This window comes from Adiantum capillus-veneris, chromosome 8 (genome assembly GCF_014529385.1).
Source record: "Adiantum capillus-veneris isolate H3 chromosome 8, ASM1452938v2, whole genome shotgun sequence".
Taxonomy (NCBI): Eukaryota; Viridiplantae; Streptophyta; class Polypodiopsida; order Polypodiales; family Pteridaceae; genus Adiantum; species Adiantum capillus-veneris.
This window is the reverse complement of record NC_140938.1, coordinates 124936860-124964278: the sequence shown is the minus strand read 5'-3', so window position 1 is coordinate 124964278 and position 27419 is coordinate 124936860. Positions and strand designations below refer to the sequence as shown.

General features: G+C 42.1%; 1 protein-coding gene and 1 pseudogene across 1 annotated transcript; one reads left to right on the top strand and one right to left on the bottom strand.

Annotated features, from left to right (window-relative positions):
* On the top strand, positions 1-26269 carry LOC147452902 (LEAF RUST 10 DISEASE-RESISTANCE LOCUS RECEPTOR-LIKE PROTEIN KINASE-like 2.1). The gene is made up of 2 exons (XM_086518468.1): positions 1-1056; positions 24798-26269. Exons 1-2 carry the CDS (start codon positions 48-50, stop codon positions 26015-26017), a joined length of 2229 nt encoding a protein of 742 aa, XP_086374594.1. The 5' UTR covers positions 1-47; the 3' UTR covers positions 26018-26269.
* LOC147452903 (receptor-like protein kinase FERONIA pseudogene) lies at positions 2105-10439 on the bottom strand (annotated as a pseudogene).
* Positions 26270-27419: the final 1150 nt, after the last annotated feature.

Here is a 27419-nt window from a genome sequence, read left to right as displayed (position 1 = left end):
CCTTGTTATTACTACCCTCTTTATATGCTCTTCAGCATCCCCAAGCCATGAGAAAGCAGAAGCAGGAGCATCACACCTCGCTCCTCTTCATCCCCTCCTCTCTCATCATCAGCTTTTCAGTAGTCTTGCTTCATGATCTGCCTGCCCATGCCGCCTTAGCGCAGTCATGCTTTGCATCGACCAATCAGGGCTCCATATGTTCCTCCGGCACAGTAGATGTCTCTTTCCCATTCCTCACATCAGATGAATGCCATGACATTGAATCAAGCTTCATCATAACCAATTGCGATATATCGAATGCCTACCCTAATTGGCCTGGTTTTAGCAAGGATGCCACCAAAGCAGCCAGTCCCCTCCACGCCAGTGTGGTCAATATGTATTCCCCTCTTCCATTACCAGGTAACTTAAGCTACCCATCTGACCTCCCATTCGACACCGGATATGGCTACATCGCTCTCACATGGAATCCAAGTCTGCTTGGCCGGAATGCATGCGGCACTCTCGCCTCCTATGAGCAGATCTCACAAGACATACCTCAATCCATAAACCTACGGGACTTCGCACACTCCGCATTCAACTTCCACAACTCCACCATCATACTCCTTTTCAGATGCAACGCTACAAAGGCAAATACCACTTCTAATTTGCAAATGAGTAGCATTGCATGCATGGCTTATGGAAAAGAGTGCAACCAAAACAAAGATGAGGGCTATAATTGCTACCAGTATATGATTCCAAACAAGGAGCTAAATCTTCTCCAAGTCATGAATGCCTCAGGTTGCAAGCAAACGATGTTCTTCGTTGCAGTAGACCCTTCTCTAATTGTTCTCTCGACATGGAAACCGGGCATTCTTCTGCTGATTTGGAATCCCACAGGCACAAATTGGCTTGCTTCGACTTTCCAAGATTGTGTCAAGTGTACATCAAGGAATGGATCATGCGGCTACGACCGCCTTGGCAACTTTACATGTTCCTGTGCCACAATTTGCTCTTCTGAGAATCCACAAATCACGGCATTGCCTGCAGGATCTCCTACTTCTCCGGCTGCTCCGCAAGGTTCTCTCTCTCTCTCTCTCTGCAGCTGTCTGTATGTAAGAATGTAGGGTATGTATGCATGTGTATATGTAGAGAAGGCATATGTGTGTGCGTGCACATCCATGGACATGCGTGTTTGGCGTGGTCTCAGCAAGACTTATTGAGTGGCCACAGCACCACTGGTAAATAAGTATGCATAATCGGTTAGTGGCACCACTTACTGGGGCAACTTCCAAAGAATTGCATTAATTTGTTTTGAAGATTCCAACAGAGCTATCAAATTTAAAAGCAGAAGACCCTACACCTTCGTTCAGGCATGCCCTGCCTCGTCTCCACGCTTTGGCTTGACTTGCCACCACCCTGTCCATGGTTAATTGTATTTGCTAATTGCCTTACAAGCAAGCTATCTGGCTGTCTTCCCTTCCAGCACACAAGCATACTCTCTGCCATCGCCTTCCTCACCTTACCACCACGACCTATAGCAGGCCCTACTCTCGGACAACACATCATTAGCAATATCACGTGCATGCAGACGAATAATGGAGCGTGAAAGAGAGGCGGCATGGCCTGCGCATCCCCACCACAACATCACCGCCATACTTCTAGTTCGCATGGCCACCGCTCTCTCTCTCATCTTACAAGTGTTGAAAGACAAAGGGACCACCTTCGCTTCTGCTTCCCTGCCTCCATCTGCAACCCTCTTTCCCACTTCCTCTACGCATTGCGTGCTCATCGCCATGCTACCTCCCTATGCTTCTCGTCATAGAAAGGCCTTGGTGCCTACTCACCTGCACGATCGATAGTCTGAGAGAGAGAGAGAGAGAGAGAAAGAGGTATCTGCACGTCTGCAATGGCGAGAGATACCAATGAAAACGCAAAGAGAGATAGCTCTAGCACAACGAGCCGGACGGCAGCTGGGCAGCCAACAGTTGATGCTGGGGAATCTTCCCTTGCTGGCTGGCGATATTGAGCACAACCTCTCCGGCAGCAGCTCGGCCAGCGAGTGGAAGAGGGTTGCAGACTTTTGATTGGATGGCAGGAGGTTGGAGACGTTGCCGGGGGAGGTGAGGCGTGGGCTACAGCGGCCAGCCAGCCACTTGCCGGCCAAAAAGAGCACTCGACACGTATGCACTCGCCCCTGCAAGATTCTCTTTGGCTGGCCGGCTGCTCTGGTTGTGCTCGTGCTAAGAGAGAGAGACTTGTGTCGGCAGTGACTCGGCACCTTCACAGCCCCTCTCCCTCAGCACTAAAGGGCACGTAGCATTAAATGAAGCCCAAGAGGTGGGATTTACGGCTGAGAAGCCTAGGCACAAAAGCAGAGGCACGCAGGGCCGTAAAATGCACCAGAAATAAACTAGGATGCCGAAAAGTAAACTTGGACATGGGCACACCCTGTCCACATTTACTTATGATGAGTTTGTTGCCCACCATGGTCAACATATGTGCACAAGGGGTTGGATAAGCCATGCGCCTTGCCCAACACCCACCAGGGTTCAAATCCCGCATGAAGCACCCCACACCCCATTTTTTTGAGTCCTCAAATCTCCGTGAGATTCGTGTGCGCACCGTCCCATCTCTTTGCTCCCGTGCCCTTTAGTGTTGAGGGCCCCCCTCGCTTCTTATGCCGCCCATTTGACTTCTGACACTTGTCTGTGTCACCTGTGCAACATATCTTGCTTGCACGTACGCTTCCCCAGTCTCCCGAGTCCCACGACTCCATGCTTCCTTTCTCCTTTGATCTCACTTCTCGAGGGAAGAGCATCTCCCGTGATACCCCTTAATATAGCTCAAAAAAAGATTACACAGACACGATTCAATTTGGAAGGATTTGTTTAGCCGAAATCTCACCAGATGCTCCTGTGCTTTAAGGGGCCAAAGGGAGGCAGTGGACATGAAGGGGGAAGGGGGGAGAGAAGTGTCAAAGGGTGGATGCATTCTTGGTTGTCAAGGCGAGCGGGCACAAGGGCCATGTGCCCGTGCGAGGGGGAAGGATACCTGCCAAGTGGCGGGGAAGGGGATGTGTGATGGTGTCAAGAGCAATGATCGAGTACAAGGTCGATGCGAGGAGTGAGAAGGCGTTGGGCGAGGAGAACATGGGCCCCTTTTTTCTTAATATTAGAGGCATCAATCGTCGAACACCGAGAAACCTGGAGTGTGATGGTTATCATAGAGTAACCAATCCGCAGGGTGTTGCCAATTTGAATCCATCTCCTGGATGGAAGTTTTACTCCAGATTATGGACATTGTGAGGAATATTGAAGGGATCCGCATAGATTCGAGTTAATATAATCGAAGATATGATTCAAGTTAAAAGAATTGAAGATATGGTCTACTTACCCCTCAAAATTATCCATGTATAGGCTTTACCGAGTATTAGCCGCTCTATTAAGGGATGACAATCTATAGGCCGTTTTGATGTGTCTTTCAACTCTGCAAGGCAGATTGTTTGCTAGGAATAGGAAAGTTTGAATCAATCTGTAGTTAGCCAAAATCTATATTCTAACCAAGCCTTGAAAACCTCCCTATTTTTAGGTCAAAATTTGAAAAATTTTCCACCTTAATGGATATGATGGTGGTGATTAAGATGATAAATACCCTAGCTCTTTTTTTGTGAAAAAAACAAAAATGATTTTTCTAAAAAGTATACGAAAAAGGCGTCAAAGGAAGGAAAGAGGCTATCCCATCCTCATAAAAATTACATCTTTACACGATCAGTTCTCATCATAAGTCTCTCTTTAGAATAGAAGGCGAACAGTACATAGGACCTTTTTTGCCAAGGGATAGATCTTTGGATCTTGTACAAAGGCTCCTGAGAGACAAGTGAGAAATTTTGAGAGTGAATAAAGATTTATACAGCTTGAATTCTCTGAGACTAGTAGTGCCATAGATAGGATGACCTCCATAGCTTACACAAAGGAATAGCCATGAATCTACATTCCCCCAGTAAAATTTCCTTGAAGGAAAAGGTATGAGGGTGCAAGGAAGAACAAGCTTTTTGGAAACAGCAGAGAACTTTCTTAGCTTTAGGGCATCGAAGGAACATATGAAAAATGTCTTCTTGTTGTTTACACCATGGACATTGACCTCTGCCAATTTTAGCTAGAAGAGCCCTCATACCTATGAAGATTCGTTGATGCAAAATTTGCCAGCACAAAAGGAGTGCTTAATGGAGATGGGAAAAGCCCATATGCATTTGAACCTATAGATCCATTGTTTGCAGCTCCATTGGACATTCCATTTAGAATTTAGTTGAGCTTTTAGGGAGAAGTTGAACTCAGGCAATTGAGAGAATTTCTTGGAAATTTAAGCTCATTTTAAAAAATTATAATGCATAATTTCTGACAAGAAATGTTGTTATAAAAAACTAATGAAAGTGCGTGCATAAATTCCCTAATTGTGTCTATATGAGGTATTTGTATACAAATAACGGAGATAAATAAAAAAATCCAAAGTGGACTTTATTTTAAAGCTAATCTTTGATAAATAAAAAATAAGAATTACAACATGTGCAGTTTTTGGGATATCACATAAATCACCAAATGTGTCTTGCATAACCATCAAATAGTATCACCTTAAGCAACGGACTTGTAGATCTAGTATATATGCATCATAAGACATTATAAATTTAGATGCTAAATGTTTTATGTGGTCATTCATTGAAATTGAAAACATTGCATATTTGACCCACACGACTTTGTATATTTAATTCTAGTCACAAAGAAAAACAAATTCACATGACAATTGAAAAATGTTAAGCACATAAATAAGTATGTAGTTACCATAGATTATTGCATACACCCTGCTCATTTTTTTCTTAGACTAGAGTACGAGTTTTAATAAAATATCAACTACTGTTTTGCACAGGTGCTTTTCATGAGTGTAGTTTCTATTGAGATTGTGTACAAAAGTGATCGATTATAATTTTTATGAGTACTTTGGACAACATTATAAGTTTGCAAAAAAAAATATAGAGCTGTTTTCAAGATTTTGTGGACCATTTTATTTAAATTTGTGAAAAAATCCTTTTTGGTATCAAACTAGTGTTAAAAAAAACTAATCCCACCAATCCTTGACCTTGTTGAGTAGAATACGGTATTAGAAGCATAAAATTGCCTGTACAATAATATTATAGGAACAAAGCATACCTGGGTTGCACAGTACTCATGTGCATGCAATCGTTATTGATTACCCTTAAAAGTGCATCGAATCTTACTTGCCAACAATGGGTTGATTATGTTCGATAGGATATGGGGAGAATGGTTGCTTCCAATTTCCAATCTTGCTTGCATACTTCCCTGTCAATTTCTCACCATCTATCCCAATTTTCAAGTATACACACACCTAGAATATGACAACACAGATAAGCTTGATAATAAAGAGCTAGTGTAAGAGAGTAAAAGAGAAGATGTAGACTTGATTAGAGAGTACAAAACAACATAACATGTACACAGAATAGCATAAGAGAGAGAGAAGGGAAAATTGAGAGCATCTACACAAGAAAGGCTTAAAGATTGTAGCCCAAAACTCCACTTAAATATTGTAGCTAGAAACTACACTGCACCTCTTGTGGAATTTGGTATTTAATATTTGATATTACTTGTTGGTGCGAAAAATTGGAGGCTCCTCTTTTACACTTAGTCCACTTTAGTTATGAGTGGAGCATATTAATTATGCATGACCCTCTTATGGTGAGTTCTCACTGTCCTATTTACAAAGTAGCCATAGATCCAGAGCACTATGAAATTATTAAATGGCTAAGGAATTATTTATTGCCGATGTCTTCTCCTTAACTCCCAGAATTCCAATCTACAAATCATCAACTCACCTTTAATAAAAATAGAAAGACGATAGAGTAATTAAGCATTACGCTCTAGCTATCCCAATTGTAGTCAACCACATACAATAGGAGGGTACCTAATCTCATAACATCCCTCCCTCCGGGAATAGCAACTGTCCTTGCTCAATAGAGAATCAATTGGACCTTGAGTGATGAAATGTATTGTGGAGAAGAGCTAGGAAGTTTCAGAAAAATGTTCCAGACATCCATTTAGCATCTTTTCTAGGGTGCCCTTTAAAATTCAAAAGATATCGATTATAAATCATGCCAGTGCGTGTAGTGGTGGTCTCTTGATCAACTATTTGGTCAGGGATGAATTACTCTTCTTGATCTACAAGTATGGATGCTTCTTCATATATATGATGTGTAGGTAAGGGTCCTCGAAAGGGTCGTAATAAACTAATGTGAAATGCATTGTGAATGTGCCAGTGTGAAGGTAATTCTAAACGAAATGAATCATCAATGATCACATCATAATTTTTGAATGGACCATAAAAAGGAGGAGCAAGCTTAACAAAAACATTTGTATCAACACTTTTAATTCTGCTCTTTTCAATTCGAAGCATAACATAATCTCCTTCTTTAAATGCATGGGCTTTGTGGTGCTTGTTAGCATGCTTGGTATATAGTTCTTGTAAATGTGTGATAGTTTAGTTTACACTTTCATAAATTTCATGATGTGACAACTCTGTCAGAATCTAAGTGAATCAACAAAAGAATCTTCTAAAATATGAGGAATCTCATGGCGTGCTATATATCAGTAGATAGAGCTTGAAGAGGACATTCTAATTGTCAAACCTCCGCCAACTTTGGAGTTTGTTTGCAAAAATTTATCCATGCGCCTGTTTTGGTAATGAGAGGTAAAGTCAAACTCCTTAAAGGGCCCTTTGCGAGTCCAAATTTTGCCTAATGACTCTTGTGCTTGACCTCGTATCTCTTATAAGCCTTGAAAGCTCTCAAAGCCATTCTTTACTTCATCCTCGGTTCATATTTCCAATGAATCAATAGCCGAATTCATCATCACCACTTCTTCTTCTTTTCTTTAATGATGCCTAGCACAACCCTTCTAAACTCCTTCAAAGCTTTCCAATGTCGAGCCCAAATCATCGATTTTAAGAACTCTCCAATTTTATGTCTTTTCAAACACTGCACTTCCACCTTCACAAACCACTATTTTTTTAAAGAGATTTCTTTGAATCAAGTGTTGCACAAACATATTTTTGGTAGTCGATAAGCAAAAATTGTTGAATAAATTGCCGACTAAGTGCCATTTTTATTGTACATTGAGCTTTGTTTTACAAATTTGATGTTGAAGATTCAAAAATCCTTTGTAAAAATTGAAAATCAATTGCCGATTTACTCGAACCAGAGGAATCTCAAATCTCGAGCGAGATTTTCCGAGCAATCCCTAAAACGAGCAAGAGTGGCCAAGGATCACTATACAAAACAAAAACCAAATAAGATTTTTTAGGTGACTTCAAGCACCAAAAAGAAAAAAAAACAAGATTACACCTAATTTTAATGGTAAAACGATCACAAAATTTTGACAAAAAAGGCCCCTTAAACAAGGGTTTGGTAGAATGTTTTCTTTGATGGGCTAGAACAATTGGAACCCATACAATGGCATGTTGATATTCCTCTTGTGGATATAACTCTCCTATTCCTACCTCCCTACATGTGGGACCACGAGACTTACACTAAAAGAGTAAGGTTGTTGCCACTCGAACAAATCTCATGAATAAGGAGAGTCTGGGAGCTTGAGCTTCTCTTCACTTTTCCTTCTCCTTCTTCTCCTCTCTCTTGCTCTACCTCAAGTTATTGTGGGTTGATGCACGATAACATACTATGCATTTTAAGTTACTCTAGAGAAAACGGTGGAAACTTGAAAAGAATTCTATTATTGCAATGAGGCTATTCTTTTGAGAAAATCCACGTCATGGTATATATTAAAGTTTGGATCACACCATCATAGGTAGCCTTCTATCGGAGGGCCCAAGCATCAGTCCTTAGCACCCCATAAGGGTAGCTGGGAGGTTTTTTGTGCTACAATAAACAACATTGTTCCACATTGAGACAACTGTATTGGCTAGGAAAGGTAAATCTCAAGGTCCCTAATCATTGACAAATTTGGTTTTGAAGGAATAGGAAACTCAAAATAGATGAGGCAAGAAGGTATAAACAAAACCCTTCAAAAAATCTCTTTGAAAGAGATGCAAACTCTTTCACATACGGGCAGGGACCAGTGCTCGAAGAAAAACTTTGTTATGAAAATTTTGTCCTCACTCTCCCTCAATGTCTTTAAAAAAAGTCTTTGAAAGAGCTCCCGCTAGCGTGGACGGGTAGATGCAGCAAAAGGAGACCTCAGGAGAGGTGCAACTACTAAATCACACTTCTCTCTCTCCTCGTCTGCTAGATCTTTAAGGTCCCTTGGGATAGTTTTTTACGATGTCAAAACTCTCTTCTTCTTCTTCTTTTTCCCTTTGGAAACAACATGAAAGACATAGTAACAATATCGGCAACAATAACCAATATTCAAAGAAGGAGATGGGGGAAAATTGCAAAATGCAAACCCTTGTATGCTTGCAATAGTCATGCTTTCAAGAGTAAAGCAAAAACTTATCTCATTACACGAGCTCAAAGGTCCAAGGTTTCTATTTAAGTACCATCGAGTCACAGCTCTTGGCTAAATCTTGTTATGCCGCTCGCTGCTTGGACGTCTTGGTGGCCTCAGTCCCTATGCCAAGCGCTCTTCCCTCCTGGCAATTTTTTGCTCCCTGATAGCTTGAATAGGGGGGCAAGGTTTCAGGGGAAACAAGATGGTGTCATAATGGAGGATTTGGTGACCCTAATGGTTGTCCCATTTTGGACAAATCTACGATCTGAACTTATTCCAAGCACCCCACAATGATTTCATCAAATCGGATCCCTTGGGGGTGATGTTCATATGACCAAAAACATTTGTGACCCATGGCAGTTGTTGCCAAGTCTTGTCTACCTCTAATGTGAAGGAGTTACATTTCCTAAACAACAAACAAGCTAAGTGCAATTTGATAACAAGGCCAATAGTGAAGGTCTAAAATGGCCTCCCTATACACGTGGGACTCAAGGATAGTAAATAGCAAAGCTACACAAAATAAATAGAAAAGGCACATCTTATATATCTATGTTAAAATGAGAGGATATGTTGCGATGTGGCAGCAACTCCCTCCAAGAGGTGCACCCAGCTCTCGACAGCCACAGAGGTGGAATTGAGTGAGCAGCCAATGTGGAATTCAATGAGCAGTGCTTGGGCAGCGATCGCGTCACACCGTGGGCAAGAAGACCACCACCTCAACACTCACAATGGCTTGCCACTTGGGCATTGGCGTACATTGGAAAGCTTTCTTGAGGTAATCTTTCTTAAATTACGGGCATGCACATGGTAGTCAAGAGCGAACCCCTACAGCGAGCTCGGATGCTTCAAATTCCTCCAACTCCCTTTGCTCCCTTCAGGATCTCCTCAAGCGATTGATGCTCCAGCCCATGGCTTGCAAACGCTCAAGCCACTCAAGTTATAAGGAATGCAACCTAACACAACTTTCTCCATGTTGCTTTTTTCTTAGATGCGACCGATAAAGCCTGCCACGACGCCCAAGACGTCCATGATGAATATGGCCAGCACTACAAAAAGCGGGCCAACAATCACATTGCAGCCATGGCCATTATCTGAGCCGCTCAGCTCAGTGCCATGGATTGGCAGTCGATGACAGGTGCGTCAAGTTAGCAATGGCCGCTTGCCAAGTCTATTGATTGCTTGTCAAGTTAGCAATGGCCCTGAGCCTGACTACTAAAAAGTGTGTGTGTGTGTGTGTGTGTGTGTGTGTGATAAAGCCCGCACTTCCACCTACGCCCTCAGCAAGGTCGACATCAAGCAATCAGGAGAGAGTGGAAGTCATCAAGCCTGTAGTTTCGCCTAAGTCCTTAGCCAGCTCCCTTTCTCTAACAACATCGTGGGCTATACTACTGATGGAACTGCTCAGCCAGGTCGACAACAACTAGGTCATGACTCATCACGCTCCTTGATCAGTGCCCACTCTCATGAAACCAAGATCATCTCTTAATGATCTTCACAAAACCCAATGAGAGAGACCAAATGTCTATGTCAAAGCTTCGACAAAAGCTCGATCTCTGTTTGAAACTCAGTTACACCTTGCTCTGAGGTAGGGTTCCCTCTCTTCACTGCAACATTGGTCCCATCCTCCAATACCCCCTTGTAAACCTTCCCAAAACCTCCTACTCCGACGACACGCCCTCCTTCATCAAAATTGCTCGTCATCTCCAAGATCTCAGAGAAGGTGAAGTATCTGCAGTTGTTGGATGGAACAAATGAGACATAGCTGCCCATGCCACTCTTTCGAGAAGTTGTCGAAATCTTGCTTACAATAGAGTGTGAGTTGCCTCCATGAGAAGGAAGCGGCAGCCATGAGGGAGAACGGCCTCCACCGCTCTTCTTGCTTTTCCGGAAAAAGCATAACAGGATAATGCAGAGAGCAGCTGATGCAGCGTTGGAAGCATCCCCTGTCCACAAGCGGCCCTCCGTCTCCTCCCTCTCTCTCTCTCTCTTCAAAAAGAAACTCTCTGAAAGAGTGCGCGCCGGCGCGCGCTCTTTCAGAGAGTTTCTTTTTTAACAATGCTAGAAAAAAACGGAGGTCCAGTGTATTTTAACCGGCTGAGATTTTGAGTTTGCCTTGAAGAAAACTTGGAATTTCACGTTTTAGTGTAATTACCTGCAAAAGCTTCAAATTTTGACCTAAAAACAAGGAGAATTTCAAGTTTGTCCTTATTTTCTTTGGTTAGGAAAACTGCATTTTTCTAGCCCTGTTTTTGACTAAGACAGAGACTCGGGAGTCGAGAGAGAGAGAGAGAGAGAGAGAGAGAGAGAGAGAGAGAGAGAGAGAGAGAGAGAGAGAGAGAGAGAGAGAGAGGTCCCAAGTGGTACTGAGAAAACCGCCATGATGCTATTAGGTAGCAGGTTGTTGGCGATGCAGACAACAAAGGGCAAATAAATAAATGTCAAAGTGGACATGAGGGTAAAAAATCTTGTGATGGTGCAACTGTGATACTTGCTTCGAGATCCGGTGCGATGCATCGTCCAAACCGTAGTGGTGCATTGCTAAAGAATCGGTGACGGTCACAGCCACCAATCTGTGTGCTCCCAACAATGCCCTGCCCAACAATGCGGGCGGCTGGTGCAACCCACCTCTCGAGCACTTTGACATGGTGCAGCCAGCGTTTGAGAAGATTGGAGTGTACAGGATCGTGCCTGTTGAGTACTGCTAGCCAAGAAGGGTAGCATCCACTTCACCATGAATGGTCACGCCTACTTCAATCTGGTGCTCAGTACAAATGTGGGAGGAGCCGGTGATGTGCACTCTGTCTCCGTGAAGGGCTCGCGCACGGAAGCCATGACCAAAAATTGGGGCCAGAATTGGCAGATCAATGTGCGGTTGGACGGCCAGAGCCTCTCCTTTCAGGTCACCACCAGCGACGGCTACACCCTGACCTCCTACGACGTGGCGCCCACGGATGGCACTTCGGCCAAACCTTCAGCGGCGAGCAATTCTAGCTTCAATATTTGGTCGCCCAAATCAATAGGCTAGCTACTTCATTTTGGATTAGGAGCACAATAATATTCTACACTACACTCTATTATATATACTGGGGACCAGTGCTAACATCTCCATCTTGCGAGCTGAGGTTGCACCCAATTATGTTTACCCAAGGGCTGCCTGCAAGCCAGATTGTTCAATGTGATAAAGCCATCCCTCCAAGAAGACAGCTCAATGTCGAGGTAAAGGCATTGGGAAATATTGCCACTAGTGCAAGTCATGGTTTGATGAGCCTTTGGCTTCAGACACACTCCTCGTCCAGCTCTGTTGATAACCTATTTGAAAATTTGAATAGGCAAGCATTTCGGAACAATCTGCAAATAAACAGAAACATCTCTCATGACCGATTCAACACAGAATACGGTGTCCGCAAGAGTTGGTTAATGTGACGTAGCTCCAAGGAGATGCAACAACATTGCAGCGGAAAACTACAACATTTCCAACGCTAGAGACAATGTTTCGACTCCGGAGAAAACTAAAACATTGTCTCTAGCGCTGTCCTGGACACTGGAGAAAACTAAAACATTTTTTAATGTTGTTGTTGAAAAGGCACAACATGCTACTCTCTATTTTGCACCAATATCCCACTTTTTATCTTACAATTCTTTAAAAAATCTCTCTTTTCTGGATATAGGGAATGAAAATTGTTTATTGATATAGTTTAGAAACTTTGTAGATGTATGAGCATTGTTGAATTGCATAAGATTTATTATTAGAATTTAAATTTAAAATATAGTGTTGATTGTTGTTGTGGATCATGACATGGTTTGCATACTTGTAAAATAACTTTGCTACTCGATTAGGTTTCTCATTGCTCGACAAATCTTGCATTAAAATTGCAATTTTGATTGTTGTTGTGGATCATGACATGGTTTTCATACTTATATAATAACTTTGCTACTCGCTCGGGTTTCTCATTGCTCGAGAAATCTTGCTCGAGTTACGGTAAGACTCCTCGAACCAGACGCTCTGATACCATTGTTGGGTAAGAGATGAGGAGAATGGTTGCTTCCAATTTCCAATCTTTCTTGCACACTTCCCTGTCAACCTCTTGCCATCCCTCCAAATTTCCAAGTACACACACACCCCCCCCCCCCCCCCCCCCTAGAATATGACATCACACACACACACACACACACACATAAACTTAATAATGAAAGAGTTTAAGAGATTAGAAGAGAAGATGTAGACTTGATTAGAGAGAACACAGCATAGCATAAGAGACAGAGAAGGAAAAATTAAGATCATCTACACAAGAAAGGCCTAAAGATTGTAGCCCCGAACTCCATGGCATGCCCCTCTTGTAGAGTTTAGTATTTAATATTTGATATTACTTGGTGGTGCCAAAAATTGGAGGTTCCTCTTTTACACTTAGTCTACTTTAATTAGTTATGAGTGGAGCATATCAATTATTGCATAACCCTCTTATGGTGAATTTTCACTATCCTGTTTACAAACCAGCCATAGTGGCTTATTGATAAAAGATATAGACTCCTTGTTTTGTGTTTTTAGTCCCTTCACATTCCAAGATTGAATAGATAGAGTATCCATCATTGGGAAAGGGGGACAAATTCTTCTGTCTCCAGGAACTCTTCACCAAAGTTCCCATTCAGGTTGTCCTCTTCCATTGGCTCCTTTTTTGCTGGAACCTGCGTGGTATCTAGCTTGGAAGTGAAAAGCTCCTCTTGATTCGTCTTCCCAAAAATCTCGAATATATTGTCATACAGGACATGAGACTTTGGGAAATCTGGCGGGAGACCAATGATTTGTCCCAAGGCCCTAGCCTTTGCTTTGAACCGTTTACATGAAATATGAGATACTTGTTGCCATCCCTCATCTTTTGACCTAATAGTTGGAGACATCACGATCTTTTGCATTACTGGGGTGGCCGTTCTTTGCTGAGCGGTGGACGAAAACGGTAGCTTTGGGTGGTCTTGCCCTTACCCCGATTGCCATGGTCTTGTTTCTCCACATCTTTATTTGAGCTGACTTATTTTGCCCTCCCTTTGCCTTTCCAAGATCTTCAGTAGCCTTCTTTGTTGGATCTACTTTATTCGTGCCACCTTGTGGGGTAGCCTGTGATTCGCTTCTCTCCTATGTAGGCTTTAGCACCTCAGCGGGACACGCCCTCGCATAATGTCCGAATTTGTTTCATTTGAAGCAGGCCCCAAAGAAGGTGTTAAAGTTCAGAAGAATGATCTTTAGCCCTGCCCCAAAATTCACCACCAAGTTCTTTGGTTGTGGATTCCTCAGATCCCACCAGATACAGACCTTGTTTGCTGCTACCCTCGAGGCTCTGACAGATGGGACAAACAACGGATCACCAAGCGAGGCTGCGAGGTCCTTCAAGTTCTTCCTAAGCCATACTGGGAGGTTGCCAAACTTCACCCATACTGGGCAGAGATCCTTGAATGCCTCGTTAGATTCAAACAGAGGGTCCCAAGGGAGCACGCACACCAGTGCACGATTGAAGAGCAATGGGCTTTTCGCCAAAACCTTCTCAACCATTGCACTGTCATTGATCTGAACTAACACGAATCCTTTTGCTATATATTGGGTGAATATTACCGAGTCGTGTTGATTCAACGCTAGTGGACTGCTAAGCCAATTATAGAGCTCAATTCTATTGGGAACTCTCCCCATAAACACGAAAACCAGAGTGGAATTTTCTACCTCCGCCAGTTGTTTTTTCACTATGGCAAGGGGAACAACCACCATAACGGCATCTTCCACCTCGACATGCTGCGGGAGCGCCTTCTTAAGTGCTTGGAAAGCTCTATCTCCTTTGGCCACTTCAGCAGCATCCTCCTGCGACGCCAAATCTTCACGCGACTTTTTGTTCAATGACAGTGCACACAAGATTTCTGCTAGGTCTTTTTCCACCTGCGTCTTTCTTTGTTTCAGTTCCTCCTTACTTAGATTAGTAAGGGAGCTTTGACCGCTATCATCGGCGCTCAATTACAGAAGGATGGCGGTCGGCTCGATAGCCTTGAGATCGTCGGGTTGTTCCGTGCCTGACACTGCTTCGGCGTAGGACAACTTAGAGGCGCAGTGACACAACGCGCGTATGGCGTAGTGGTTAGGGTATCTGCCTTTCGTGGGTGAGGTCACGGGTACCCTAGATTACTTTCAAAACTCGGGTACCCTAGATTACTTTTTACAAAAGTAATCTAGGGTACCCACATTCCAGATCTACGGCCCACAATCCCTCGGCTGTAGATCCCACCCTCCCATGCCCGTGCCACTTAGTCCTGAGGTGCTTCAAGCCACACCGTCCCATATGCTGACAAGGACCATTCGCCAATTGTTGTCCAACTTTTTCCCTCCCTTCCAAAATGAAGCCATCTCCCAAGATTCCAATTTTAAATGACTCTAGAAATCGTGCTTGCATTTAGTACATATTTGGCTCATATTAAAAGAAATCCCATTACTCAATGGGATTTCGGAGAATATTCCTCTCTGCCTTCCCTCAACACTAAGGGCAGGGGGCCAAGCGGTGGGATCAACGGCTTTTGATCCCCACGTGGATCTCGAGGCGGATGTGTGGTTTGCAAAAAAGCACAGCCCCCCATGCACCCCCGCGATTTCCCACACGCGAGGCTTATGCCCTATCCACCTCACTCGCACGCACATTGTGACCACAATGGGAAACTTAAGCATGATAAATAAACTCGCCCCCCATGTAGTTTTTGTCCGAGTTTATTTTCAGCGATCTGACAGTCCGCAATCTCTCGATGTCTGTGTTTCCACTCGCGCGCCGTCGATCCCATGGCCGGACCTTCATTTAATGTGTCGTGCCCTTTAGTGTTGAGGCCCTCCTTCCCCCTTTGCACATGAGCATCCGGCTGAAAAGAAAGAGAGAGAGTATGTCTGGTTGTTTTTCCAAAAATCAACTTTGTAAGAATCTCAATGAGATTCTTTCCGCATGACCGATGATTAGAGCACCTACTCAATTGTTATCCCGCATGCCCCCCCCCGGTGTGCTACTGACTCTTGAGGAGTCGAGATGCTTCGTGTTGTCTCCTATCACTCTCTCACGCTTGCAAAGGCGGTGGCATCTCTCTCTCTCTCTCTCTCTCTCTCTCTCTCTCTCTCTCTCTCTCTCTCAGCTGCACTCCACAGATTTCCCTCTTTGGCTCTATGGTACACTTCTGAGATTGTTGGGTAGACGCGAGGAGAGTACGCAGGAGAGGCATTGTCTATGATTGTTGCAATGCTGAAGCTAGAAAAAAATCCGCCTCTACCATGGCTGTGGTCGAACGCCCAAGGGGTCTCTCTTTGTCTCTCATCGCTCTCTTTTTGTAGGCAAGAGTTCTTGCAGTCCTGCAGCCCAAGGACTCTCTCTCTCTCTCTCTCTCTCTCTCCTTCCTTTTCCTATGTCGCAGGGCGCAGATGGGAGGTCAAGGAAGAGAAGGGTGTAGCTGGCAAGCACGATCGGGTGCGAGGGAGGGCGATTGAGTTGCGTGAGCTAGAGAAGGTTGAGGAGAGACGTGGGGGGAGAGGGGCATTTGTTGTGGATCTTTTATTAGGGGGTTGGGGGAGAGAATATTGGCACAACATCCAGTAAAGAAATTTAATTTCTTTACTAGTGTGCCATTTGGACGGTAAGAGAAGAAGAGAATTTTAAAGTCTTAGGAAACTATCCCAAGAGACCTTAAAGATAGAGAGAAGAAGAAGAGAGTTTCAACATTGTAGGGAACTATCCCAAGAGACCTTCTATATCTATATTCTATACTAATAGATAAAGCGGGAGGGAATTCCCACTCCCTCCCTGCCACGCGTCAAAAGCTGCTTCATCCGGCGGGTGTTGCCTGTAGTGTCCGGGAACACAATGATGCACACACACACACACACAGAGGCGACGAAGCTGTCGATTATACTAGTCTATATCTATACTTCTATTATGCAGCTTGAAATTTTCAAGCTCAAAGAACCCCTCCAAGTGTCACTCACTACTTCAATTCAAAGGAAACCTTACAAAATGTCCCATTTCTTTAAAACCTAGAATCTTGGAACTTGTGAAACTTTTGGGGCCTTCAATTTTTAACCTTCCAAAGTACAAGAAAAAGTTTTGAATGTACTTTTCCAACTTTACTTTTCCTCGATTGAAGGGTGGCTCAACTTTGCTTTTGGAAAGTAAATGGCCATAAAATTTTAGAATTTAAGAAATTGTTCGTATGCACACTAGCAAAATTTTTGTCAATTTATTTCAAGATGAACTTGGAATCTAACTACGATTTTTTGATTAATACACTAAATCCCAATTAATACACTAACTATGATCTCAAATAGCCTCAAAATGGAAGGGTGTATGTAAGTGTGTGTGTGTGTGTGTGTAAGAGAGAGAGAGAGAGAGAGATCTCAAAGAGTATTAATTTTTTTTCTTGATCGAAATAATTTTAAAGTAAACCTATACATATATATTGGAGCTTAAATTTTCCAAGCAAGGAGAGGCCTTCCACATGTCATTCATTGCAGCTTGCACAAATATCTCCACGATATAACGTGCAGCCTAACGATCTCAATGCTTGAAGGTCTCGGCCCCAAAATGGAAGGGCATGTGTGTGTGTGTGTGTGTGTGTGTGTGTGTGTGTGTGTGTGTGTGTGTGTGTGTGTGAGAGAGAGAGAGAGAGAGAGAGAGAGAGAGAGGTCTCAAAGAGAGTGCCAAAAGAATTTTCTTGATCAAAATAATCTTAAAGTAAATCTATACATATATAATGAAGCTTAAATTTTCCAAGCAAGGAGAGGCCTTCCACGTGTCATCCATTGGAGCTTGCACAAATGTCCACGTTGGGAACTCCATGAAATAACCTGCAGTCTGACGACCTCAGTGCTTGAAGTTATCAGTCCAATCTCCACTTGCAAAACAGCTGCTCGTGCATGCATTCGCATCCATGATGTGTGTATGTGGTGTTCATGTGTTACTGCGTGTGTGTGTGTGTGTGTGTAAGTAAGAGAGAGAGAGAGAGAGAGAGAAGAAGAAGAAGCAGAAACGCAATTGGCCGTTGACTATGTGTGCGTATGAGACTCGAATCTCAACCTACAGTGTGACTGGGCATTCTTGGTGGTGTGTGTGAGAGAGAGTCCAATCTAGCTGAGTGAGCCTATGCGCACACCCAAGTTTGTGTGTGTGTGTGTGTGTGTGTGTGTGTGTGTGTGTGTGAGAGAGAGAGAGAGAGAGAGAGAGAGAGTAGCTAGAGTGCTCACTCTTTGTGTGTGTGAATGTGTGTGTGAGAGAGAACAGGATATCAAAATTGCCCGTTGTCCACGTACGTGTATGTGTGTGTGTGTGTGTGTGTGTGTGTGTGTGTGTGTGTGTGAGAGAGAGAGAGAGAGAGAGAGAGAGAGAATGTGAGGTCACAATTGTCCGTAGACTCTATGTGTGTGGGGGGGGGGGGGGGGGGGGGGGGGGGGGGGGGGGGGACACACACACACACACACACACACACACACACACACAGAGAGAGAGAATGTGAGATCACAATTGTCCGCATCCTCTGTGTGTGTGTGTGTGTGTGTGTGTGTGTGTGTGTGTGTGTGAGAGAGAGAGAGAGAGAGAGAGAGACTCTTACTCAGTGGTGAGAGAGAATGACAGAATATGTGGGGATTTAATGGCAAGAGAGAAAATAGTGAGTACTTTGGCAGAGAGAGAGAGAGAGAGAGAGAGAGAGAGGATGCAATTGGTCCCATAGCCAATGACGAACAAAATCGAGTAAGCCCAAGATAACGAATCTAGGACATGGAAAAAATGTAGGATGGGTGGAGAGCAGTTGCAAGTTGACAACGACACAAGGCACAGTAAAATTGTGCTAATTTTTTTTGAGCTTTGTAGGTGTTCTCAATTTCAAATTAGAATTTTAAGGTAAATCTCAAAATTTGTGGGTGGGATTACACTAAACCTTTGTTAAGCATTCTCACCTTGAAATTAGAATTTAGAGATAAATCTCAAATCTATAGGTGGAATTACACCAAACCTAAGTCTTTTTAGCACTTCGATACATAGTGCTTTTTCCCAAAAGCTTAGAAAATCTATAGATGAGTCTTGATATTTTGTCTATTTGAGTGTTTTTACACTAAGCTTCGATAAACTTCATGGGTTTCCTCACCTTCAAATCTATAATTTAAAAGTTGTAGGTGGGATTACACTAGACCTAGCCTTTTTTCGAGTACTCAGATACATATTGCTCTGTTTCAGAAACTTGAAAAACTTACGTGTGAGAAAATTATATTTAAAGGTCTTTACATGATTTTCCTAAAAGTTGCCTATGAAATCTGGGGATTTGCCTTTAAATTTGAAGGTTCTTACTAAATTTGGAGGTTGCGATCAAGAGCTCTTAGAGAATTCCACAAAAGATTGAAATTTAAAAACACCTACATATGATAGAATTGTAAAGACAAATTTACTATATTTAAAAGTTTTTATATTTGAATTTCTCAAATTGCATGTATGATGATTGTATGCCTCCCCTTTTATATATAAATCATCCCTACTAATTTCTATGAGCTTTGTGTGTTTTTTCAACTACAAATCTAGAATTTAGAAGTAAACCTCAAAATTTGTAGGTGGGATTACACTTAATCTAGGTTTTTCTTCGAGCACTTAGATATAGAGTGCTTTTCTCCATGTATCAATGTTTGTAGTTTAGAATGCCACATATGTCTGGAAGGAGAATGGTGAGGGCAAGGAAGCTCTAAGTAGTTTTCACATGAGGCAAGGTGAGGGCTTGTGTACGGATACAATGGTGTATCCTTATATCTCAAAGGCATATGGCATCATGCAAGTATTTGACATGAGCAAACTAAAATGGCTATTCAAGGGCTCTTTTTAAAAAAACCTTTTTGTTTGAAAAATGTTTTGGTCAACATGTACACCATATTTAAATGTAGCCTCTTGGAATGCACTTATGTGGCCCTTGGCACCCCCATTCTTAGGGCTTCTTGCTCTTTGGGGTCACTTTGCAAGGAGGCAAATTTACTATATTTACATTAAACTTAGATTTTCTTCGAGCACTCAGGTACGCAATGCTTTTTTCAAAATTCTAGAAAAACTACCTATGAGAATTTTTAGAGGCAAATTTATTGTATTTGATGGTTTTAACACTAAGTTTTTCTAAACTTTGTAGGAGTTCTTACCTTCAAATCTATTATTTAGAGGTAAATCTCAAAATTTGTAGGTTAGATTAGACTGAATGTAGGTTTTTTTTTAGCATTGAGATACACAATACTTTCTCCCAAAAACTTGGAAAACCTACATATGAGAATTTTTAGAAGCAAATTTACTATATTTGTAGGTTAGATTACACTGAATGTAGGTTTTTTTTCAGCACTGAGATACACAATACTTTCTCCCAAAAACTTGGAAAACCTACGTATAAGAAATTTTAGAGTCAAATTTACTATATTTGAAGGTTTTATTTTGCAGGCTAGATCACATTAAACCTAGGTTTCTTTTTAGCACTTAAATACACAATATTTTTCCCAAAAACTTGAAAAACCTACATATGATTACAGTAAGCGTACACTCAAATACATTTCTAGGTGGGATTGCACTAAACCTAACCCTTTTTAGATTTTTAGTAGGGAGAGGAAGGTGTTTCAGTGCCTTATGCATTATTTATTGAAGGTGTCATTGATCCAACAGCTAATGATGATGGTGAAGAGGGAGAGGGAGATTATCCCTCATCTAGACCTTGCAAGATATCTAACACATTAATGCTTTCTTAAAGTGTTGGTTTGCGTGAATGTGGGATGTGTATGGAGATGATCCATTGAACGCTAGCGGCCCAGCAACATGCTTCGATGTCCATAAACAATTCTTCATCTCTTTCTACATCAAGTTAGGGGCCAATCCAATGGACTCGAGTATAAGTCATCCAATGAGCAAACATGAGCTATGCTTCTTTTCACCTCTTCTAAAGGCTTGGAACTATCCATCTTTAGCATACCAGCTCGATGTGAGTGCAATCAAGTGGTGATGGTACTCCTCACAAGATGGGCTCATTGGATGGTAATGACACTACACATCTTCTTTACTTCAATGGCCAGCTGCATCTCTCAGACGTGGTACACATAGGTATGATCATCTTCCATCTTGACGAAAAATGTGCAGCAGCTCCTTTGAGCTAATTAAGGTTAAATTCTCCGTCATCATGGAGATAGCAGGCCCTTTGTAGCTCTCTTTTTTCTTAGACAATCATACTCTCTCTCTCTCTCTCTCTCTCTCTCTCTCTCTCTCTCTCTCTCTTTGTGTGTGTGTGTGTGTAGCATGCTGCTTAACAAGAAGCGACTTCTATTGTATGACACACCAAAAGTTGGAGACTTCATGAATTGGGAAAAAAGCTCAAGAAAAAAGTGTAATGGCACCTACAAATTTTCAAACGTTACCTCTAAATTTTAAATTAGAAGGTAAGAAAACCTTCAAAAATATGAAGGAATTTAGTATTTAAAGTTTTGTTGGGCACTGGGGAGAGAGAGAAAATTAAGCAACTACCACCAACCCACAGAACTATCCAATTAAACAAAGAGAAGGGAGGAGGAGGAGGAGAATAGAAATATTAATCTTTGTGTGTGTGTGTGTGTGTGTGTGTGTGTGTTCTCTTCAATAGCTACAAAGAACCTAGATCCATTGAATAAGGGCAAGAAAATCCTATGTAATGTGTGAGAACCTACCAAGCTTGGTATTAAAGGAATATTTATTGTCTCTTGCATGTATATTTTTATTTGAGAATCCATAGAGAGATGTTGTGAATCATTCTTTTTTGAATTAAAGAGAGTGTATACATGTAGAATAATGGAATCTATATAATTTTTCACCTTTGTAGTTGTAAAAATAGAAGACATGCATTTTCTATCCGCAGCAACGCGTGGGTCACATACTAGTTATATATGAAGCAGCTTAAACTTTTCAAGGAAAGAGAGGACATCCATGTGTCACACTCTGGTTCATTTCAAAAAAGAGGTTAAGAAACATTTTTTTTAAAATACAAAAGTGAAGGATAGAAAATGAAAAGACTAAGTTAAATTTTTCACGGAAAGAGAGGACATCCATGTGTCGCACTTGGTTCATTTTAATAAGGAACTTAAGAAACATTTATTTTGAAATGCAAAAGTGAAGGATAGAAAATGAAAAGACTTGAGTTTTGAGTTTTGTTAAAACAAAAGTCAAAAAACTAAATACTCTATCTATATTTATATTATTTATAGACTTTGAGAAGGTTTGGAGTATCACTGAGATCTCAAATTTCAAAGTGACTACTTTTGTTTTACAAAACCATTTAAAGGGTGGGAGTTCTACTTTGCATTTTGAAGGCCATAAAGAACTCCTCTTTCTTTTCTACACAAATGCACACTTAGCTTTGAAATTTATACTCGAGCTTCAAAAAATGACGAACATTTGAAGCTTTCACGCATCATACAACGTTGAGCTAGAATCTTACACTTAGCACCTCTATGTATTATTGTCTTTTTGGCCCTAAGAATGTGCATATTGCACATTGCACGTAACTTTGCACAAAAGGCCATAGTCGGATGGTCTTGGAATCGAATTGGCGCTACCTACACCTAATATGGGACAACATAAGTGTATTGAGGCTATACACGTGTGTGTGTATATGTGTGTGTGTGTGTGTGTGTGTGTGTGTGCGCGCGCGCGTGCATACGAGAGAGAGAGAGAGAGAGAGAGAGAGAGAGAGGTAGGTCTCGAATATGGCTTACCAAAAATAAATTTTTCAATCGAAGAAATTTTAAAATAAATAAATGCAAAATAACTCTTTTGAATTTTAGGTCAAATTTTAAAGAATTAATAATATTTGCACTAAAACTTGCAAAGTTTTTGTCGACTTTCGTTAAGGAAAGCTTGGAATGTAGCTAGAAATTTAACAATTTTAGTGGTAAAAATACACTAAATCTTGATTTATTGTAAACATTGGGAATCTTAAATAGCGCCAAAATGGAAGAACATGACGGACGTAGAAAAGCCAAATGCTCAGTACATCCACAATCACTCTCTCACCACTCCAAGTATACGCTATGCCAAGAGAGGAGGGACACACTTATTGAAAATTTGTTACACCCTCGCATGGGGCACCGATGTGTGTGTGTGTGTGTGTGTGTGTGTGTGTGTGTGAGAGAGAGAGAGAGAGAGAGAGAGAGGGAGAGAAGAAGAAGAAGAAGAAGAAGAAGAGAGTTACACGCTATGCCAAGAGAGGAGGGACACACTTATTGAAAATTTGTTACACCCTCGCATGGAACACTGATATGTGTGTGTGTGTGTGTGTGAGAGAGAGAGAGAGAGAGAGAGAGAGGGGGGGGGGGGGGGGGGGGGCGGCGGAGGGAGAGATAATTACAACCTACCAACAAAAAGAATTCCAACAAACTTCAAAGATCCACTTGGCCAAGACTTAAAACTATATATATATATATATATATATATATATATACATCTATGTATATATGTGTGTATATATGTACACACATATATACATCTATGTATATATGTATATATGTATATATGTATATACACACACACACACACACATATACATATATATGTATATACATATATATATATATATATATATATATATATATATATATATATATATATACACATATACATATATATATACATATATATGTATAGATGTATATATATATATACACACACACACACACATACATATATATGTATATGTGTATATATATATATATATATATATATATATATATATATATATATAGGGAGAGAGAGAGAGAGAGAGAGAAACAGGAGGAGAGAGACAAATAGAGAGAGGAAAGGAGAAAAAATAAGAGAAGTCATAAGAACAACTCGAATAGATACAAAAGATCTACTTGACTAGTCTTGATCTCAAAGTTTGGAGAGAGAGAGGAAGAGAGATCATCTTTGTGGAGTGATTATAGGGACTAAAATCCACCCTCCTCGCTTATGCGTTCATGCACACACATACACACACAAAAATAATTATAGCTCCCTACGAGCTTACATTTGCCTATAGCAAATTAAAGATTAATGGATGGAGATAGAAAGGGTAACCGGGGGTTTAAATATGTGTGTGTGTGTGTGTGTGTGTGTGTGTGAGAGAGAGAGAGAGAGAGAGAGAGAGAGAGAGAGAGAGAGAGAGAGAAGCTTTCATGGCATAGAAACACATCAAGAGACCTCAAAGCTCTATCTGACAAGTTTTGAATTTAAGACCTGGTATTTAAGAGGGAACTATGATAACCAATCCACCACACTCAAAGGGTACTATAGTTTCGTTTTCTTCTTCATTAAGAGAGATCCCAAAGATCGACCCGATAAGTATTGAACTCAAAACGTTGTGTGTGTGTGTGTGTGTGTGTGTGTGTGTGTGTGAGAGAGAGAGAGAGAGAGAGAGAGAGAGAGAGAGAGGTGGGAGGGAAGGGAGGGAAGAAGAATAAGAGAATTTTTATTAGCATAAGAATAACCCAAACAGATATCAAAAACATGCTCAACAAAGCTTGATCTCAAGACCTAATAAGAAAGAGAGAGGGAATTGCTATCTTCTTGGAGTGATTATAGGGACTAAAGTACACCTTGCTCGCTTGTGCACACACACCTAAAGATATGTGTATGTGTGTGACCCAGCGTTTGGAAAAAAACATTTTCACAAACATACAAAAATCCCTCCAAGACAAATTTGAACCGAAAAGTTTCTAATACTAGCCAGTATTTTTGCAAAATTACACTATTTTCCATGTATTTTAAGTGGAATTTTCTCCTTCTTGCCCTCCCCTCAACTAAATACTTTGATTTTGCAACTGGCTCAAGGCTAAGCTGAGGCACACTTTTCCCGAGCACTGGTGTGACCTAATGGCCATGTTTTTTTGACCGCAGCAACGGGGTCACAGACTAGTAAAGATCTAGCCGACGAGGAGTTGAACTCAAGACCTGTTTTGAGAGAGAGAGAGAGAGAGAGAGAGAGAGAGGCCCCATCACACATCCCTGCCACAGGCTCAGGCTCAGGCTCATGGGTTAGAGAGAGAGAGAGAGAGAGAGAGAGGGGGGGAGAGAGAAAAGGAGAGAGGCTTCTGGTCCTGGTACACGGGGTGGGGTAGATAGCGAGAGAAGGATGGCAATATGGCAGCCACACATAGAGAGCTAGAGGCTTTTGGAATCCTCAACGTCATCCCCACAATTTTGGGCCACTCTTTCTATTACCAAGCAAGTACAAGAGATTCCTCCACTCCAGATTTTTCAAACACGACAAAGTTAAAATACAAAGTGTGTTTGCTGAATGTAGGTTGCTCGGGTGTGCTTTCGTGCAACGCTGGAAGAATTTGGATTGAAGTGGGAATAGGAGTAGGGAGTGCTGTGTTGATCATTTTTACCCTTTGCTGGATTGCCAAGGCAAAGTTATTTAAGAAGCCAGAAGCTATCACATCCAAGCCCGAGCCGGATCTTGAGAACCTCACAGAGCGTCCAATTGAGATGTCATACTCCTCCCTCGTATCTGCAACAAGCAACTTCATGAATACTTTGGGTCAAGGGGGCTTTGGCATCGTATACAGGGGATCGCTGATAGCTGGTGTGCAGATTGCTGTCAAAGTTATGGAGGTGGCCTCAGAACACACAAAGACTCATTTTCTGAATGAGGTGGCTACTATAGGAAGAATTCATCATGTACACCTTGTAAGGTTGCTCGGCTTTTGCGTGAAAAAACAGCACAGGGTACTGGTCTATGAATATGTGAAGAATGGCTCTCTTGATAAATGGCTATTCTGCAATCACAGAGATGATCCAGCAATGTTTCTGCACTGGCGCCAGCGGTACAATATTGCATTGGGCATTGCAAAGGGATTAGGCTACTTACATGAGGAGTGTAGGTATCGGATCATACATTGTGACATTAAACCGCAAAACATACTTTTGGATGAGCATTTATGTCCCAAGATTGCAGACTTTGGGCTCGCAAAGCTAATGGCCAGAGACGAGTCTTCAGTTGCAACCTTGGCAAGAGGCACGCCAGGCTACATGGCACCGGAATTTTGGCTGGCAGGCAAGGGCCAGATGAGTACGAAGTTTGATGTGTATAGCTATGGCATGGTGTTATTGGAGCTGATAAGTGGGCACCGTAATTTTGAGAATGGCTCCGGTTTTCCTGGAGAGGCTTTTGATGCAGCAATCAAAGGTGATATACAGTCTATTATTGACGTTAAACTGGATATCACCATGCCGCTCGACGAGAAGCTTGCTGTTTCCAAAACCATGGAGGACTGGCAGGATGTTCGAAGAGCTTTATTTGTGGCCCTCTGGTGCATTCAAGACCATCCCACGAACAGGCCTCATATGAGTGAGGTCGTGCTGTACCTCGAGGGCAAAGTTGCAATCGATGAAAATCCTCCCTGCCCAGCAATTGCCTCCATCCTGCTCAGTCTTGGTCGCCAACAATCATGTCAGAGCAATCAGCGAGACCTTCACATTACTCCAATGAGTGGCCATTGGAACGACTCTTCTAACTGATCGTTATGGCATGGGGGCCAGCTTTCTTTCTGCAGCTGATTTGGTGATCCAAAAGACACATCATTTCTTACAATCCAGGGTGTTGTTTGGAGTCTATTTTTGCAAGGGTCTTTTTGATGCAAAGAGGGCATCCAGCCTTGTGGAAAACTGTACAAATTGGAAGCATTTCTAGTGTATATTGCACCTTGTATCATATTCTAAGCAGCATACCTGTCTTTTGAGTCCTTGAATAAAAGCATCGGGGTTTCATCACTCACATAAGATAAGCAAAAACTTGCATTAGCTACTCGGGAGGTGTTACTTAACAGCTTTTTGTCAGAGTTCTGTTGTGTTTGTGATCAACTCCTCCTTTTTGAACCTTTGCCCCCTCAAGTCACAGGTAGTGCTTGAGGTTGATTGTGTATTCTTCTCCACGCACAGTTGTATGGCAAACAAAAAAACCTTGCACTGCGCTCCGTTCATCATCACCAACTAAGCAAAGGAAAAACCCTTATGCCAAATGACAGAAGTTGTATCTATTCTCAAATAGCTGGGCTGCCCCCTTACCAATTAATCTTTTTGACGATAATCCCTCTACAACACATGCTGTATGTAAGTGGAGGTTTCAAGCCTTGTAGCATCAAGGAAGAAGAAAGGACAAAATGGGACATAAAATGTACTGCCGGAATCTTGTTCACTGAATGGCACACATGCCGAAAAAATCAACAGGGCGCCTTCATTAAGAGTGCAAGCGTCCTCGAATCCCCCTATGTCCTCTACATCTTGGCTCTCTTGATGATAGAGTCAATGCTGCCTCTGCAAAATTCGGATTTTCAAATTACACATTACATTGATACCTGAACAATGCCAATGCATGTGTGCGGTCTAGAGTAAGAGAGCTTCCACGGTTGCTTTTCTTTTGCAGAGATCACAACACTTTCTCAAAAGATTGGGCTCAACCCCCCCATGCACCATTCCAGGTGGAGGTGGATGATGTTGGGTGACAAATAAACCATGTCATCACAAATGGGCAAAGGAAACTGCACAAAAACACACATAAAGGTATGTATATTCACATAAGTCTATACTGCAAACGTAACTGATTCTGTCTCCCGTTCTTAGCCATCTCTTCACACTCTGTGTGTGTGCGCTGCGCGCGCGCGTGTGTGTGTGTGTGTGTTGCACCGTTTCTTGGCTCCTAAATGCTCTTAGGCTTCCGGCTTGAGATCTTACATGCACTCCCCCGAGTAGATCCTGACTATGATCGACGCCTTCTTTGCCCCGCTTACAGTGCTGCGGCTGCCTCATTAAAAGAAGACCCTCTAGGCCTAACACAGAAATCAGTAACGCGTCGCTGTGCCTCAGCACTATCTCACACGGCATGGGTAGGAAGGGATCAATGGCTCACTCCTATTTCTCGAGC

Excerpts from the sequence above, each read along its gene's own strand:
- LOC147452902 (XM_086518468.1), top strand. The coding sequence starts at position 48 with ATGAGAAAGCAGAAGCAGGAGCATCACACCTCGCTCCTCTTCATCCCC. Across the intron at positions 1,057-24,797 it reads TTCTCCGGCTGCTCCGCAAG|GTTGCTCGGGTGTGCTTTCG; the intron begins GTTCTCTCTCTC and ends TGCTGAATGTAG.